General features: G+C 43.5%; 1 protein-coding gene across 4 annotated transcripts in view; it reads left to right on the top strand.

Moving 5' to 3' along the window:
* The window catches only part of MED12 (mediator complex subunit 12), a 160778-nt gene extending 149137 nt beyond the window's left edge, over positions 1–11641 (top strand). Inside the window, exons 36-44 of one of the 4 annotated variants that reach the window (XM_056537578.1) lie at positions 4045–4419; positions 4563–4707; positions 5270–5463; positions 5564–5641; positions 9279–9499; positions 9604–9745; positions 9836–9991; positions 10268–10349; positions 10555–11641. In XM_056537578.1, the coding sequence (XP_056393553.1) occupies positions 4045–4419; positions 4563–4707; positions 5270–5463; positions 5564–5641; positions 9279–9499; positions 9604–9745; positions 9836–9991; positions 10268–10349; positions 10555–10598 (1437 nt within the window). In that variant the 3' untranslated portion in view covers positions 10599–11641. Of the gene's footprint in view, positions 1–4044; positions 4420–4562; positions 4708–5269; positions 5464–5563; positions 5642–9278; positions 9500–9603; positions 9746–9829; positions 9992–10267; positions 10350–10554 lie in introns of all 4 variants that reach the window. The other 3 variants (XM_056537576.1, XM_056537577.1, XM_056537575.1) reach the window with 3 other exon arrangements.
* Positions 11642–18048: the final 6407 nt, after the last annotated feature.

Here is an 18048-nt window from a genome sequence, read left to right as displayed (position 1 = left end):
GACAACAGGGGTGTGGAAATTTTTAAAAAAAACTACTCGTCCAAGGGACTAAAGCGGAACACAATCTACTTGTCCCTCAAGAAAATCCACTTGTCCTGGTAGACAAAATAATTTCGACCAAAATAGTCTGATCCCCCCCACTAGACTACCAGGGATGGATATTAGATTCCTTTAGACACTGCTGTCAACTTAGACAGCGGTGATCTAATGGTTTAATAGCGGCCACGGTGATCGCAGCATGCCAGGCTATTAGCGGCGGGAGGGCTGTAGCTCCTTTTACGCCCAAGACAAGCACAGAAAAGTCTAGATGTAACTTTTTGATCACCATAAAAAATTTCTAATATGAAGTGACCAAAAATGAACAATTCTGGACTATTCTTTTACATTTACACTGTTCACCGTACGATTTAATTAACATTATATTTTAATAGCCTGGACATTTCCACATGTAGCGATACCACTTATGTTTATTTTTGTACATTATTTTTATTTAAAGAAAATTGGAAACTTTTATTAGGAAAGGGGCTTATTCACATATATACGCACTTTTTAAAATATTTTAATCACAATTTTTCAGTCTTCATAGGGACTTATGTGTTACTGGGGGGGGGGGGGTTCTGCTTCTCCAGTTTGTGGTGCATTTTGTGCCAGAAAATGCTGGAAGTTGCATTTAGTTACTAGATAACTAAAACTCCCAGCATGCCCTGATACAGCCTATGGTTGTGTGGGTGTTGCAGCATGTTGCACTGTATAGTAGTACAGTTAAGGTTATTGTGTAACATGCTGGGAGTTGTAGTTTTGGTTTGTGTCAGCTGCAGAGAAATAGGCTGTGTCAGGGAATACTGGGAATTGCAGTTAGTAACTACAACACCCAGCATGCCCTGATGCAGCCTATGGCTCTGCAGCTGACCTGATCCAAAACTACAACTCCCAGCATGTTGCACTTTATAGTTCTACAGTTTAGGTTATGGTGCAACATGCTGGGAGTTGTAGTTTTGGTTCAGGCGTGTTTGTGTGCATCCGTGGGGCGCTTGGTCGGCGGGTGAGTATGAAGGGGGTGTTATTCTGGGGGTGCAATTCAGTGCGGGTGGCCAGAAGAGACTAAAAATAAATAAAATTAGATGGCACAACTGGCGGCGGCAGTGCCCCCCCCACATCATACATTACATACACACATCACAGATACATCATACACATATACACTCACACCATACATATACACCATACATATGCACACATCATATACACCCACCACTGCCCCCCACATCATATATTACATACACACATCACACACACATCACACAGACATCATACACACATCACACATACACTCACACTATACATATACACACACATCATACATACACCGCTGCCCACCCCACATCATACATCACATACATACACACATCGACAGACATCATACACACATTATCCATTACATACACACATCACACATAGACAGACATCATAAACACAGTATACATTACATACACATCATACACATTATACATTACATACACATCACACAGACTGACATCATAAACACATTATACATTGCATACACATCACACAGAGACATCATACACACATTATACATTACATACACATCACACATAGAGAGACATCATACACACATTATACATTACATACACATCACACATAGACAGACATCATACACACATTATACATTACATACACATCACACATAGACAGACATCATACACACATTATACATTACATACACATCACACATAGACAGACATCATACAGACATCATACACACATTATACATTACATACACATCACACATAGATAGACATCATACACACATTATACATTACATACACATCACACACAGACAGACCTCATACACACATTATACATTACATACACTCTTCCTGCCGCCTGCATTCTCTGCCTCCTCACCTGAGCCGGCCATGAGTGGACATCAGAGCTGTAGTCCCGGCCGGTGTGAGGTTGCATGGGTTTGAGAATCTCCCCTCACCGGACGTCCTCTCTTCTCTCCCCTCCCCCGCTCTGTGTTTTCCCTGTGCAAACATGCAACCTCCCCGTGGTGGATTAGGTCCTGTGAAGAAAGAGCAGGGGGAGGGATAGAGCTGTGTGCGGAGGAGGGGAGGAGCTGTGTGCCGAGCTGTGGACATCCTTTCTCTCCCCCTGTCTTCTTGTGTTATGTGTAGCTGCGTCCTCCATCCTCCGGGAGGATTAGATAAGGGGCGTGGCTCAATTATGTAATGCGAACGTGCGACCTCGGGCTCTGCGGTCAGCTGGGGGCTGCCGCCGCCCCCTCCATGCACTCTGAGCGCCGATGTGAGGTGCAGACTTGCATTCGCTCCTGCGCCTCACACCGGCAGTAAAGAAAAATAAGGGGGAAGTTGGTCTCTCCCTGCTAGCCCGATACAGGGCTAAATCTATAAACAATTCACCTGCCCGGCGCCCAAAACTACTTGTCCTGGGCGTCGGGCGATAGAATTTCCACATCCCTGGACAAGCAGGGCTCTGTGCACAGCAGGCTGACACATAAGCCAGGAGCCTGCACAGAGCCCTATTGTCGTGCCCTCAATTCCTGTATTTTGTCTTTGTACAGGGACAAGACATGTCATATCGTCATTATATAAAAAGTTTTTGCACATGACAGGTATACTTTATTTTGCACAATGTTTGTAAATTTTGTTTGTAGTGTAGTTTTTGCAAAAAAGCCTAATTTGAAATCGTGGTTGAATTATTTTTATTATATTTAGCTAAAAATACATTTCTTCTAACTAGTTGTAGCAGAACAGATAAATGAATATAGGTTTAATGTAAGATATCGTGATAACCAATTGCCATTATAAGCATTAATTACCAGCTATTGCCCAACTGATTCCTACTTTCTAGTCCTATCTTTGAAGGAAATGGCTGGGCATACTCGCAGTAATTTAAGTGAAAATGTTATAAGTGTAGCCCACACAAAGACAGCAAAAATATCAAATCTCAGCAGTACACTACACATTCAGTAGCTCTACCTTGATCTTAACTTGCAATGCATTATGAGCACATAGGGGTTTCCAGATCACACCTTTTCAGGCAATCTAGCATTAGAAACTATATTTATTACACAAACCTCTATGTTGTAAACTGTGTCCCTCCTGCTGCAACATTTTGGAAGCTGTGCATGAGGATGAAGGCATGACCTCCAAGAAATTGCAGCAGTAAAGCACGCTGTGTTTATATTTGATAGAGTGTGTTAGCCACAAATTTTTTCTTTGGTACATTAAAATGTATACAGCAAAAGAAAAAAATGGTAGACCTTATTAACACACTGTTTAAAGCTCCGTTACAATCGGACATTAATGGTTTTTTTTTTTCCCCCCTACTTTTCCTGCCATTAACGTTCGTTATTGTAACAGAGCAGAACGGGTGTAATAACGAGCAAAGAGGATCCCGTTCACTTGAATGGGATTCTCTGATATCCCTTATTACACCCGTTAATGTGGCCGAACATAGCGGGAGAAAAAGAAGGCACAGACACAAATTTTTTTCTCCCGCGATCTTCCTAACGGCCTACCTGACACAACCGATAGTGTGAAAGGAGCCTAACCTATGGGAAGAGTTTGGCCTGTGCAGGTTAAGCTTTTGCTAACACCTGAAGAATTTTAAACGTCTTGTGTGAAAAGTTAAAGCTAGCTGAATTTATCATCAAAAATATTTAAAATATTTAGCTGTACATATTACTAGGAAAAGTTCACTTTTGTGCTGGGGCTATTTTAGGGGCCTCCATTGCAGACTCCATTCAGGGCTAGAAAACTGAGCCGGATGGTATGTTGCTAGATAGACATTGACTCATTCCAAGAGATCCCATTGACTTCAGTGGAGTCTGATTGGTGTCTGTCTATTTAACAGGATTTGACTGGACAAAAAACTACTGCTTGCAGATCCTGCAAAATAAACAAAATCTAAGAGTTCCCCAAAAGGAGCTCTGGTGCAAATGGAAACACAGCCTTATTCTTGCAATAACTTTTTTTTCTTTTTGAACTACATTTATAGGGACTTCAAGTCTCCACTAAGCAGAAAATTTCCCCTTGGGACCTTTTTGAAGGCCTAAAACAATCTGCTCCTCTTTCCTGGGGATGGTTTGGTACAGTGCGTGTAGACAGACGTGTTTCTCGGTTGGAGGAGCAACAGAGATTACTTTTGTATCATACACACTTAAAGCCTAAGCCACGCAATTACTATTTGGAGCCATTGTCTCTTCCTCCTGAAGATGAGGAGCCACCAACACCAACTAGTAGTGAGCCAGACAAGAAGCTCAGTGAGCCACTTAAGGTGGATAAGAGTGGAGGAGGCACAGGTGCAAGTGATGAAAAAAGGAATAAAGGCAAGAAAAACAAGAAGGCTCGCCAACCAGCAAACAAAGGAGAGGTATATATAAGAAAGAAAAATACCTGTCAATGTACTTCCTTACTAGGCATGTCTTAGGTAGCAGATTATTTTCTATTTGGAAATGCTTTGAAAAGCACTTCAAATGTTTGTAGATTAAAATATTTATTTTTTTATTTTTTCAGGATTATGGGCTTGGAGGAGGACGTTCAATTCCTTACCAAATGGGAGTTCCCACTGACCTTCTACACCCCCAAGGAGCTGGGTCTATGTCTCGTTTGCCTTATGGAGCACAGAGTGTGTATACACAGAATCAACCCTTACCTCCTGGTGAGTTTTAAGATTAGTCTGGGTAATCCCATAATTTTAGAGTGCTGTCACTTCTGTAAAATAAAATTGAGAATGGGGTTAAAGTGTACATGTTGTTAAAAACTTTTGATATAATGTAGATAATACTATTGTGTGTGTAAGATACATTGAAAAATGTGTGTATTTTTGGATGATAAAAATGCAGTCCCAGTAGCTATTGTCTGTGTGTGCAGGCACCTGGCTTGTCAATCATCCTGCTGTGTGAGCCGGGGCTATGTCACAGAGCCTCACTGCACAGAGTCCTGCTTGTCCTCAGTCCACAGTGCCCTGTTCCTGTATTTGAACTCCTCACAGAGACAAACAGGCAATAGCTGTAGGGACAAAAAATGTACACACTTTTTAACCAATGTATGGTATTAGCTACTTTTATATAAAACGTTTTTGTTAACGACAGGTACACTTTAAACAATAAACCAAGGAGAAAAAAATACTTTCTAAACTAGGCTACTCGGCACAGCACGAGAACAGTTTGATTGTTGCTTGCATTGCAGTCTGGTTTTGTCAATTTGTCTCCATTGTTCAGGTGGGCCTCGTTTGGACCCATACCGACCTCCTCGTATGAATATGGTAAAGGTGGTTCAGACGCGACCTCCGTATGGTGGTGGTGTCCCACCAGGCGTAGGGGGCATGATGGATCCTTACAAGCCTATAATGTACAGACAACAGCCTCCTATTCCCCAGGGTCAATTACTAAGACAGCATCTTCAGGCAAAATTGGTGAGTGATATTAGAGTGCATAAAACCAGTGTAAAATAAAAAAAATTAAAACAAAACTGTCAACCACTGTATTTTATTACTTTTGTCTTCACTTCCTCAGCAGACACAGGGTATGATGACTCAACCTATTCGACAGATGACTCCAACCCCCCCATATGGATCTATGCAGCCCTCCCAGGTATCTATAAAGAAACTGTCATCATTTTTAATAAAATCATTTTTATTAGATTTGTAATATATTATTATACATGTAAATGCTAATTTATTCAGTGTTATAGTTATTTTTTTTATTTTTATTATCAATACTTATTCAGGGCTACCATGTCTAATAGCATCTGTGCCTGTGTCACTGCACAACACAGGTGCAGATGCTGTACAGCATGTATAAGACATAATGTATGGCTGTCATCCTGTTTAGTTACATTTCAACCACACTTGCGCATGATCAGCAGCAAAAGGCCGGTCACTTATAGTCTGAAGTAGTAGAGTGGAGCTAAGCACCATTCATGGAGACCAAAAGCCATGGATGGTTGTTCTGCTCCTGAAGTAACCTAGTAGAAATAAATAACCTTTATATTTTCCTGTCCTGATCTGCCCTACAGTCTACAGAAAGCCAGCTCTGGAGGTAACTGGGGGAAGAAGTTTACACTATACTGTGAACCATGCACCTCTTTATTAACCTGTTTATGCCTGTACATGGGTGGCTAAGTGCAGCTGACTCCCATCATTAATTAGAATTTCTCACCATGTGGATGAGATATGTTAAGTGCACCTCACTACTAAACTCTGTTCTTACTCAGTTTAAAATGTGGGATGTGAGTGGAGGAAATAAATTCTGTAAAAAGATTTTTTTTTTTCTCCAATCAGATCCTGAAACTAAACAGACACTTAAGGGAAACTCTACAGAACCCATTTAACTCCTTAAGGGCCAAGGACGTATGAGTACGTCCTTGGTCCCGCTCCCGTGATATAATGTGGGGTCCCACGGTGAGCCCCGCATCATATCACGGCGGGCCCGGCGTCATAGTGAAGCCGGGACCCGCCTCTAATAGCGCGCGGCACTGATCGCGGTGCCGCGCGCTATTAACCCTTTAGCAGCGCGCTCAAAGCTGAGCCACGTGGCTAAAAGTGAAAGTAAAAGTGCCCGGCTAGCTCAGGGAGCTGTTCGGAATCTCCGCGGTATAATCGTGGCATCCCGAACAGCTGTACTACAGGAAGAAGGTCTCTTACTTTCCTTCCTGCAGTCCGATCGCCGATTGAATGCTTCAAGCCTGAGATCCGGGCTTGAGCAATCAATCGCCGAAAACACTGATCATTGCATCTCTATGGAGATGCATTGAACAGTGTTAAAGATCAGTAAATGCCATGTTATAGCCCCCTATGGGGGCTATAATATTGCAAAAGAAAAGTGTAAAAAAATCATTAACCCTTTGAATTATCTCTTCCCCTAATAAAAGTTTGAATCACCCGGCATTTCCAATAATAAAAAAAAAGTGTAAATAAAAACAAAAATAAACATATGTGGTCGCCGCGTGCGGAAATGTCCGAATTAAAAAAATATACCGCTAATTAAACCGCATGGTCAATGGCGTACGCGCAAAAAAAATTCTAAAGTCCAAAATAGCGTATTTTTGGTCACTTTTTATATCATGAAAAGATGAATAAAAAGCGATCAAGAAGTCAGATCAATGCAAAAATGGTACCGACAAAAACTTCAGATCACGACGCAAAAAATGAACCCTCATAGCGCCCTGAACACGGAAAAATAAAAAAGTTATAGGGGTCAGAAGATGACAATTTTAAACGTATAAATTTTCCTGCATGTAGTTATGATTTTTTTCTGAAGTAATACCCTACTTGTAGAGGTTTGATTTTGTATCATTTTAACCGTATGGACCTAGAGAATAAAGATAAGTTGCCATTTTTACCGAAAAATGTACTACGTAGAAACGGAAACCCCCAAAAGTCTATATTACAAAATGGCTGTATTTTTTCAATTTTGTCGCACAATGATTTTTTTTTCCCGTTTCGCTGTAGATTTTTGGATAAAATGACTGATATCATTACAAAGTAGAATTGGTGGTGCAAAAAATAAGCCATAATACAGATTTTTAGGTGCAAAATTTTAAGAGTTATGATTTTTTAAAGGTAAGGAGGAAAAAACGAAAGAGCAAAAACGGAAAAACGCCCGGTCCTTAAGGGGTTAAAGTCAGTAGGATCTGTCAGGATCCATTGTTGTCCATTGGGCAATGGACACGTTCATCTTTGTTTTGTGGCCCTAAACGAAGTATGTAAATGAGCTTCCAAACGCTGATGTGCACTTTCTGTATGTCATCTTATGGTGGTACTCTTGTCTGCTTGCAAAATCTGCAAAATATTTTTCCTATGTGAGTATAGGGCACCCATAGGAAGAGAGTTCTTAAAACCTGTGTAGAGGAAGAGTGGTGCTTTAAAAATGGAAGAAGCAATCTGGTTGCTATAGGCAACTACACTTTTCCTCTATGCAGGTTTTCATTACTTGGGGATTGGAAAATATGACAAAATGATAAAATTTTTTATATTGCCTGACCAGTGAAAATAGATTAAAACTTTTCCAAAAACTCTATTTAAAAAAGTGAAGAGAAAAAAAAATTAATGATCTGGAATTCTGCCATCCAGATTCCTAATATCTTTTAAGCTGTACAGTCTTGTATGAGTGGCTATGGAGCAGCACAGACTTAATGTTACCTTTTGCTCCAGGGGAAGGGATTTACACTATGCCTTCCCCTGTTATCAGACATTGGATTTTCTTGTGTAAATACAGTAGAGAAAAATGCATTTAATAGATTGGCCTTTTCCTTATCCTTCTCCACTACACAGATTTATTTCTTAAGGGGACAGCATTTTAAGCTTCTCCTAAGTTGTCTCACAGCAGAGTTTAAACAGAATGTGTATTACAAACACCTGTCATTTGCAAAAGTTTTTTATATCATGTGGATAATAACATATGTATGTTTGCAATATCCATTGGTTGAAAAAAAGGTATATTTTTGAGTGAAAAAATACAGTCCCTGCAGCTGTTGTCTGTGTCTCTGTGCAGAGACAAAATACAGGAAGTGGGGGCTCTGCATAGGCTCCTGGCTCGTCAATTAACCTGCTGTGTGAGCCAGGATAGGGTGTCACAGAGCCTCAGTGCACCTACTTGTCTACCAACACTTCCTGTGTTTTGTCTCTGCACAGACAAACGCAGGCAATAGCTGCTGGGACAAGCCAGGGGTTTTTTTTTTCACCAAAAATAGATAACTTCACATGTATTTTTGTAATATGCATTGGCTAAAAATGTTTATTTAAAAAGTTTTAGAAAAAAACAGGTACACTTTAATGCATTTACACTGATTAGCTCTGCTTTGTCCTGTGTCTGCAAGACGAGCAATAGAAGTATATGGAGTAGGGAGCAAATGCAAATTAGATATGAAGCCTGCAGGACAGAAATCCACTGAAAAATACCGTATTCAAGTTAAATAATTGCTAGAAACAGTGCTGCTTCTCATGTACATACACACAGTGCAGCTTATCCTGATAAGTCACCTGAAATGACTGGTACGCTTTAGTTTTAGTGAAACTATGTAAAATAATTTTGTTTTAACCATTACTTAATGCTTGATTTTTAAAATAAAGTAGATACTTTATGAATAATGAGAATTCTAAACATTTGAAAATCTCTTGAGAATGACTGACTTGTTTATGCTTTGATTCCACCTTGGAACACAGTCTGTCAAATTAAAACATGGGAAAACATGTCCTGCTTTCTGATTTTACACTACTTTTTGTTTTAGGGTTATACAACATACACTTCCCTGCCCATGCAACAGCATCCTCCTCAATCGCAAACAAGTGGTTTAGGGGCATCTACATACAATACACAGTCATATCCCAATACTCTTCCACCATCCAGTGGAACACTTCTTGAGTCTGTGCGACAGATGCCGCAAAGGCCAAGTGGTTATGTCCATCAGCAGGCATCTGGTTATAGTCATAATCCCCAAACAGGACAGAGGTATGTAAACCTTGTATAATTTTTTTTGGTTGTGATTTCATATCAATTTAGAGATATAAATGTTATTAAAGAAAAATGTAAAATGTACGTTTGTCCCTCATTAGATTTCCACACCAACAAATGCAACAGGCAGGTATGATGACTGGAATGGGTCATATGACTGCACAAAATGTACCAGGTACAATACGGCCCACTCAGATGTTACCAGACAAACAGCAGTATTTGAGGCAGCAACAACTTTTACGGGTAAGTGCATTGAACATTTGGAGAAACATTCTGTCTAAGTTTTTTTAAATCTAGTTATGTAACAGGTATTCATGACTTCATTAGCAGCAGCAGCAGCAGCAGCAACAAGCTCAGGCCCCTCCTCAGCCCCAAGCCCCTCCTCAACCACAGCCACCACCTCAGCAGGTAGCAGCAGTACCACAGGCCCAGCCACAAGGACAGCCCCCAGGACTTGGCATGCAGACACTGGCTCCACAGCAGCCTATGGTAAAATAGTGACCTTTTTAAGTTTTATGTGTTTTCCATTAGACTCAAACATAATTGAATGAAGATAAATACTTTTGTTTAAAATAATATTAAAAAAAAAAAATGTAGCAATCAGGGGATATGTGACAATAAAGACTTATCCTATGGCTTTTATGTTCTGGCTGTCTTCTACAAATGCAACACCAGAAACAAAGCTTGAGTAAATAGTCTTCAAGGGAATATTTAAATCAAACATATGTATTTGGTTTTTCTATATATTTTGCTTTTTATATTTAGTTTCCAAGGCAAGGCCTCCAGCAAACTCAGCAGCAGCAACAGACAGCAGCTCTTGTAAGACAACTACAACAGCAGCTATCCAGTGAGTACTCCCTGTACGAGTGCATGTTCCATTTAACCTAGTCTATCCCTGTATACCTTGCTTTAAATAATGCATACTTACTTGAGTGCCCTGAAACTGTGAAAACTATTACAACAGTGTATGCTGCATGTTATGCTTTGTTGTTTCCCTTCCTGTTCAGTAGCCTGCAGGTGCAGTTTTTCTAATATTCACGTTCTTTTTTCAGACACACAACCACAGCAAGCTTCCAATCCATTTGGGCGTTTCTGATTTATGGCTCCTAGCCTATTGGTGATGTTTTGGCTTCCTCCTGAGACAGAAGACAGACCTGTGAAACTGAATAAAGCCAAGTAGTGTTATTGAACTGCTGTGAAGGAGAAAGACAGTGACTAGGTGTCATGGCACATGAAATTAGTAAACCTGGACTCTTGTATATCATTGAGGGGGGGACCAGATTGCCACATTGCTCCCCTTAAATTAAGAGCAAGGGCTTTTAAGTCTTGTGGATCTTTTACCTTTCGGAAAAAAAAAGAAAAAAAAAAGTTTTTATTATTTTGATAATCAAATGATTAAATTGTCATTTTCTAATCTATTTATATGGCAACCTGATCTCAGGCACATGTATGAACGTGGTAACTCTTTCCCCATTCCTGTAAGCAGCTAATTATAGACTCTAAAATGCCCTAAATGACTGTGTGTGTGTGTGTGTGTGTGTGTGTGTGTGTGTGTGTGTGTGTATGTGTATGTATGTATATATATATATGATCTATATAGATGTTTTTCAATTGGTGGCACACATAACTGATTGGTATTTTAATTGCTTTCATGATGAAATTAGACCTTCCCCTCAATATTTTGTTTTGGTATTTATATGCACACACCATTTGATAATTTTTTTTATTATTATTTCTTTTTGCGTACGTGCCTAAAGTAGGAGTTCATACCTTCCTCATAGCGGTCACTGTCATCACGACATTCAGAAAAGCAACTATACTTTGTTTTTATTACTAGATTTCTCATTTTGTTTCTGCACCACTTGAAGCAGTTGGAAAAATTGGCATTGTTGAAATTAAAGAAAATCACATGCCAATATAAATTTAAAAATATTCTACTCAAAATACTTTTAGTTTAAGCTATATTGGGCTGTTGGGTCTCGAGCTGCATTTTTTATATATATATAGACCTGCAAATATTTGATTTGCATTTAAATAGTAAACAATGATACAGTATATATTATTTGACAAACAAATTATTTATTGACTTTGCAGAAATTTATTAAAACGAAATACTTAAATTAAATACCTTTAACCCTTTAAGGACCAGGCCAATTTTCACTGTAGGACCAGAGCGTTTTTTGCACATTTGACAACTTTCACTTTAAGCATTAATAACTCTGGGATGCTTTTACCTTTCATTCTGATTCTGAGATGTTTTTTTCGTGACACATTCTACTTTATGTTAGTGGTAAAATTTTGTCGATACTTGCATGATTTCTTGGTGAAAATTCCAAAATGTTATGAAAGAATTGAAAATTTTGAATTTTTCTAACTTTGAAGCTCTCTGCTTATAAAGAAAATAGACATTCCAAATAAATTGTATATTGATTCACAAATACAATATGTCTACTTTATGTTTGCATCATAAAGTTGACATATTTTTACTTTTGGAAGACATCAGAGAGCTTCAAAGTTCAGCAGCAATTTTCCAATTTTTCACAAAATTTTCAGAATTTTTCATGGACCAGTTCAGGTTTGAAGTGGATTTGAAGGGTCTTCATATTAGAAATACCCCATAAAAGACCCCATTATAAAAACTGCACCCCTCAAAGTATTCAAAATGACATTCAGCAAGTGTGTTAACCCTTCAGGTGTTTCACAGGAATAGCAGCAAAGTGAAGCAGAAAATTCAAAATCTTCATTTTTTACACTCGCATGTTCTTGTAGACCCAGTTTTTGAATTTTTACAAGGGGTAAAAGGAGAAAAATCTCTAACCCTATTTATCTCGAGTAAGGAAGTACCTCATGTGTATGTCAAGTGTTTGTCGGGCGCAGAAGGGGGCTCAGAAGGGAAGGAGCTACAATGGAATTTTGGAGAGTGAGTTTTTCTGAAATGGTTTTTGGGGGCATGTCACATTTAGGAATCCCCTATGGTGCCAGAACAGCAGAAAACCCCCACATGGCATACCATTTTGGAAACTACACCCCTCAATGCATGTAACATGGGGTCCAATGAGCCTTAACACCCGACAGGTGTTTGACGACTTTTCGTTAAAGTTGGCTGTGTAAATGAAAAAAAAAAATGTTTTCACTAAAGTTGTTTTTTTCCCAAATTTTCAATTTTTACAAAGGGTAATGGAGAAAATGCCCCCCAAAATTTGTAACCCCATTTCTTCTGAGTATGGAAACACCCCATGTTAGGATGTAAAATGCTCTGTGGGCGAACTACAATGCTCAGAAGAGAAGGAGTCACATTTGGCTTTTGGAAAGCAAATTTTGCAGATTTTTTTTGGGGGGGGCATGTCGCATTTAGGAAGCCCCTATGGTGCCAGAACAGCAAAAACAAAAAAAACACATGGCATACTATTTTGGAAACTACACCCCTCAAGGAACGTAACAAGGGGTACAGGGAGCCTTAACACCTTAGCCTTTTCACTAAAATGCTGGTTTTTCCCCAAAGTTTTCATTTTTACAAGGTGTAATAGGAGAAAATCACCTCCAAAATTTGTAACCCCATTTCTTCTGAATATGGAAATACCCCATTTGTGGACGTCAAGTGCTCTGCTGCGCACTACAATGCTCAGAAGAGGAGGAGCGCCATTGAGCGTTTGGAATGGAAGTCAGGGGCAATGTGCGTCGACAAAGCCCCCGTGGTGCCAGCACAGTGGACCCACCCACATGTGACCCCATTTTGGAAACTGCACCCCTCACAGAATTTAATAAGGGGTGCAGAGAGCATTTACACCCCACTGGCGTTTGACAGATCTTTGGAACAGTGGGCTGAGCAAATGAAAAATTACATTTTTAATTTTCACGGACCACCGTTCCAAAAATCTGTCAGACACCTGTGGGGCGTAAATGCTCACTGTACCCCTTATTACATTCTGTGAGGGGTGTGGCACTATGGGGGCTTTTTAACACACATGGCCTTCAATTCCGGACAAATTTTTACTCCCTAGGTCTTGCAACAGTTTTTGGCCCTATCCTGCTGGGGCTGGCCTGAGTTATCTTATTTCCCTGCAGGGGTATTGTTTTTTATTATTGGGGGAGCAGTGGCTACAGTACAAGCACAATAAGGGGGCCTTTATTAAGTGTGTGTGCTTTATAGTACACGCGCAGCAGGCTTCTCCTTGCGGGCGGGTGCACTTTTTTTACTTTCACTTTTGGCAGCCACGGCTGCCGACGGCACTTCGCCTGCTCCGTCCCCGGGCGCACAGAACTCACTGCAGGCAGCGTGTGCGCTCGGGGTTCGGAGCAGGCGCCATTACAGAGTGAGTCCCGCTGTATCCTTCGGCGGGCGTTAGCTCCGCCCACCTGGCCGCATAAGAGCCTCGATGGCGTGAAATGGCCACCAATCAGCGCGGTACGTGTGCTGGGGCCGTGCAGGGGCCAATCACAGAGCTCCTTGCCCTGACCCGGCCTCTTCCTCCTATTGGCCGGCGTCTCTTCCCTCAGCACGGTGCGGAGTTCTCCTCACAGCAGCTGCCTTGGGACACAGACTTGGGTGAGACTGTTAATTTTTTAGTCATGTCCGTGCCCAGAACTGTTCCTCCCTCTAAGCAGATATCGGGAATATTAGTTACCCATTACACTTGTAAAAACTGCTCTGCAAAAATGCCAGGTTCTGCTGAACCCACTTGTTCTGCCTGCTCCACTGCTCTCCCAGACCCCCCTGCTATTTCTAACGCAGGTGCCCTCTCAGACCCGGTGGGTTCGGCCGCCCCTCCAGCCTGAGTTTCCTCCCTCTACCCGTCTATATCCGACTTGGCACAGGTCTCCTGTTCTGTGGTGACTGCCTTGGAGAGGTCTACCCTTCACCGGCCCTCTAGAAGGTCCCGTTCCCCTTCTCCCTACGCTTCGCATAAGCGTAATAGGGGTTTCTCCTCTGACTCGTCCCCCGAGTCTTCTGGTAGACATGGGCGTTCCTCTCGCAGGTCTCGCCCGACCACTTCTTCAGGCCCACGCGTCACTCTTCCAGAGGACGTTCCCGTGGTCGCCGCTATGGCTCTCCCGAGCCACGTACTAGGTCGGAGTCTCCCTCTTCCAGGGCCGCCTCCACTCGTTCTCACTCTCCTGGAGAGCTAGCGGCCGAGGGTTCCGATTCGGAGGACCGTTCGGACTCAGTGGACACGGTGAACTCATTGGTTATGGCCATTAGACACACCTTTAACCTAGAGGACGCAGGAACTTCGGACACAGCTCCAGAAGTATCCTTAAATCGTGCCCGACCGGCACCCAAGGTGTTCAGCTCTCACGCTGAATTTGAGGCCATTCTTTAGTCCCTGAAACTTCTCAGGGTGCTTCCAGGCAGATTCTAAAAAGTCCAAGCGTGATATCCTTTCGCCAAGGACCTTGTCTCCAAAGTGACTTCCTCTCCGTCGGTGTATCCTCCGATTTCCCGTCTCTCTAAAGCAACTACTTTGCCGCTGGCGGATGCAGCTGCCTTCAAGGATCCTGCAGACAAATAGGTTGAGTTGTTAGCGAAGTATGCCTTTGAAGCAGCGGGTTGTTCCCTGTTTCCTGCCTTCGCCTCCATCTGGGTGTCTTAGGCCCTCTCGGTTTGGCATTCCCAACTCTGTCAGGGCATTTTTTCAGGTTCTCCCCCGGAAGAACGGTCTGCTCTGGCCCTCCAATGTTCCAAAGCTGGAGATTTCCTGTGTTCTGCTTCCTTGCACTCAGCTCGCTGCGCTGCCTTTGCCACCGGTAATCTAGTGGCCCTCCATCGTTCCATTTGGCTTAAAACTTGGAACGCGGACGCTGCATCTAAGTCTCTTACAGAGATTCCTTTTACTGGTTCCCGACTTTTTGGAAAGCGCCTGGATGAGATTATCTTTGAGGCGATAGGGGGCAAGAGCTCTTTATTACCTCGAAACAAGTCTAGCACTTCCTTCCGCAGGAAGTATTCTTCCTTTCGGACGTCTGGCCCTTCTAAAGGGTCAAGCCAGGCGCCTCCACGGGACAAGAAGGTCCCCTTTTTTCAAGGCGCATCCCTCGTGGAAGTCTGACACCAACCGTCCCGACCGTTTTGCGGCCAAATCGGGCAACCGCAAACCCACTTCTGCATGAAGGGACGCCCCCACCCGCAGCTTTTTCTAAGGTGGGAGGTCGCCTCTTGGTTTTTTGAGACGTTTGGACCACGCACATTCAGGACTCCTGGGTCAGGGATGTGGTATCCAATGGATACCGGATAGAATTTGCCTCCCTTCCGAGGGATCGTTTTTTTCCAGTCCCGTGCTCCCCGGTCTCCCTCCTTGTAAGGGAATTTCGGGAGGCTCTTCAGTCCCTTCTCGTCCAGGGCGTCATTGTCCCAGTTCCTTCAAGGGAATGCTTTCTGGGTTTTTATTCCAATCTTTTTGTGGTCCCCAAGAAAAATGGTTCTGTGCGGCCAATCCTGGATCTCAAACGTCTCAACCAACATCTTCTGATCCACCATTTCCGAATGGAATCTCTCCGTTCGGTGGTGGCATCTATGGATCAAGGGGAGTTTCTTTCCTCGGTGGACATCAAGGATGCCTACCTTCACGTTCTAATTTTTCCCGGACACCAGCGGTACCTCCGCTTTGCAGTTCCGGAAGGTCATTATCAATTTGTGGCTCTCCCCTTCGGTCTGGCCACAGCGCCACGAGTCTTTACGAAGATTCTGCCGCCTGTGGTAGCTCTGTTACGGTCAAGAGGGGTCTCAGTGATACCTTACTTGGATGACCTTCTCATCAAAGCCCCCACCAGAGCCCAGGCTCTGGAGAATGTGAGCATCACTCTTCAGACCTTATGTTGCTTCGGGTGGATGGTCACCCGAGACAAGTCGGTTCTCTCCCCCACCCAGTCTCTGGTCTTCTTGGGGCTTCAGTTCGACTCTGCCTCAGCTCGGATTCGCCTTCCGCCGGACAAACGTCTGGCCCTCTTGTCGGGAGTCCGCTCCCTCCGGACACCATCCACGGTCTCCATCAGTACTTGCATGGAAGTCCTAGGTCGGACGGTGGCAGCCATGGAGGCCGTACCCTTTGCCCAGTTTCATTACAGTCTTCTTTAGCTGGCGATTCTTGCACGATGGGATAGGTCCCCTCTCTCTCTCTCGATCGCAGGATACTTCTTCCGGTCCGGACTCGGTGGTCTCTGCGCTGGTGGCTTCGCTCCCCTCTTCTTCTTCAGGGGCGTTCGTTCCTCCCCCTCCACTGGCAGGTGGTCACGACGGACGCCAGCCTGTCCGGCAGGGGGGGGGTGTTTTCAGGAATCAGACGGTTCAGGGCCTCTGGCCTCCCAAAGTAGCCCTTCTTTCCATAAACATTCCGGAACTGAGGGCGATTTATCTGTGTCTGAAGCATTGGGAGTCCCTGCTTCTGGGTCTCCCTGTCCGTGTCCAGTCGGACAATGCCACTGCCGTGGCATACATCAATCGGCAGGGCGGCACTCGCAGCTCAGCGGCCATGTCCGAGGTGTCGAAGATCCTCCTCTGGAGTGGTTCCAGCCATTTCGGCGATTCACATTCCGGGAGTTCTCAATTGGGAAGCGGATTTCCTCAGTCGGTCCTCAGTCGAGTCTCTTCTTCCGGAGGTGTTCTCGCAGGTCTGCGACCTCTGGGGGACCCCAGACGTTGATCTCTTCGCGTCTCGACACAACCGGAAAGTTCTGAAGTTTGTGTCAAAGAAAAGGGACCCCCTGGCTCTAGCCACGGATGCCTTAGTAATTCTGTGGTTGGGCTTTGTCCTGCCCAACCTGTTCCCTCCTCTCCCTCTCCTACCCAGGGTTCTAAGGAAGCTCAAGGCGGAAGGAGTCCCCGCCATTCTGGTGGCTCCAGACTGGCCTCGAAGGGCATGGTACACCGACGTGGTCTGGTTCCAATTCTCATGTCCGGACCTTCCTTCAAGGAGTGGCACATGCGGCCCCTCCTTACCGGTCCCCTTCTCCCCCTTGGGACTTGAACTTAGTTCTAGGCGCTCTCCAGGGCGCATCCATTGAGCTCCTTAGGGAGGTTCCCCTTCGCCTCCTTTCCTGGAAAGTGGCTTTTCTCATAGCTATTACCTCCATTAGGAGAGTTTCTGAACTGGCAGCTCTCTCCTGCCGTTCCCTTTTCCTGATAATTCATCAGGACAAGGTTGTTTTCTGACCAGATCCGTCCTTCTTGCCTAAAGTCGTTTCGGCCTTTCATCTCAAAGAGGACATCGTCCTGCCGTCCTTTTGTCCCGCTCCTTCTCATCCCAGGGAGCGTTTGCTTCACAAATTTTATGTGGTTCGAGCGGTTCGGACTTATCTTTCCGTCACCTCTTCCTTTTGTCAGTGCGATTCTTTTTTTCGTTCTTAAGGAAGGCCGTCGGAAGGGACAGCCTGCTTCTAAGGCCACCATTTCTCGGTGGATCCGATGTGCTATTTCGGAAGGTTACTGCTGCAAGGGGAGGACCCCACCTTTTTAAGGGTTCTGGCTCATTCCACCCGCTCTGTGGCGGCATCCTGGGCTCTCCGAAACAAGGCTTTGGCCTCGCAGATCTATAAAGCGGCCACTTGGTCGT

This window comes from Hyla sarda, chromosome 9 (genome assembly GCF_029499605.1).
Source record: "Hyla sarda isolate aHylSar1 chromosome 9, aHylSar1.hap1, whole genome shotgun sequence".
In the NCBI taxonomy this organism is placed as follows: domain Eukaryota; kingdom Metazoa; phylum Chordata; class Amphibia; order Anura; family Hylidae; genus Hyla; species Hyla sarda.
Note: the sequence above shows the minus strand (reverse complement) of the source record. Positions and strands in the feature narration are given on the sequence as shown.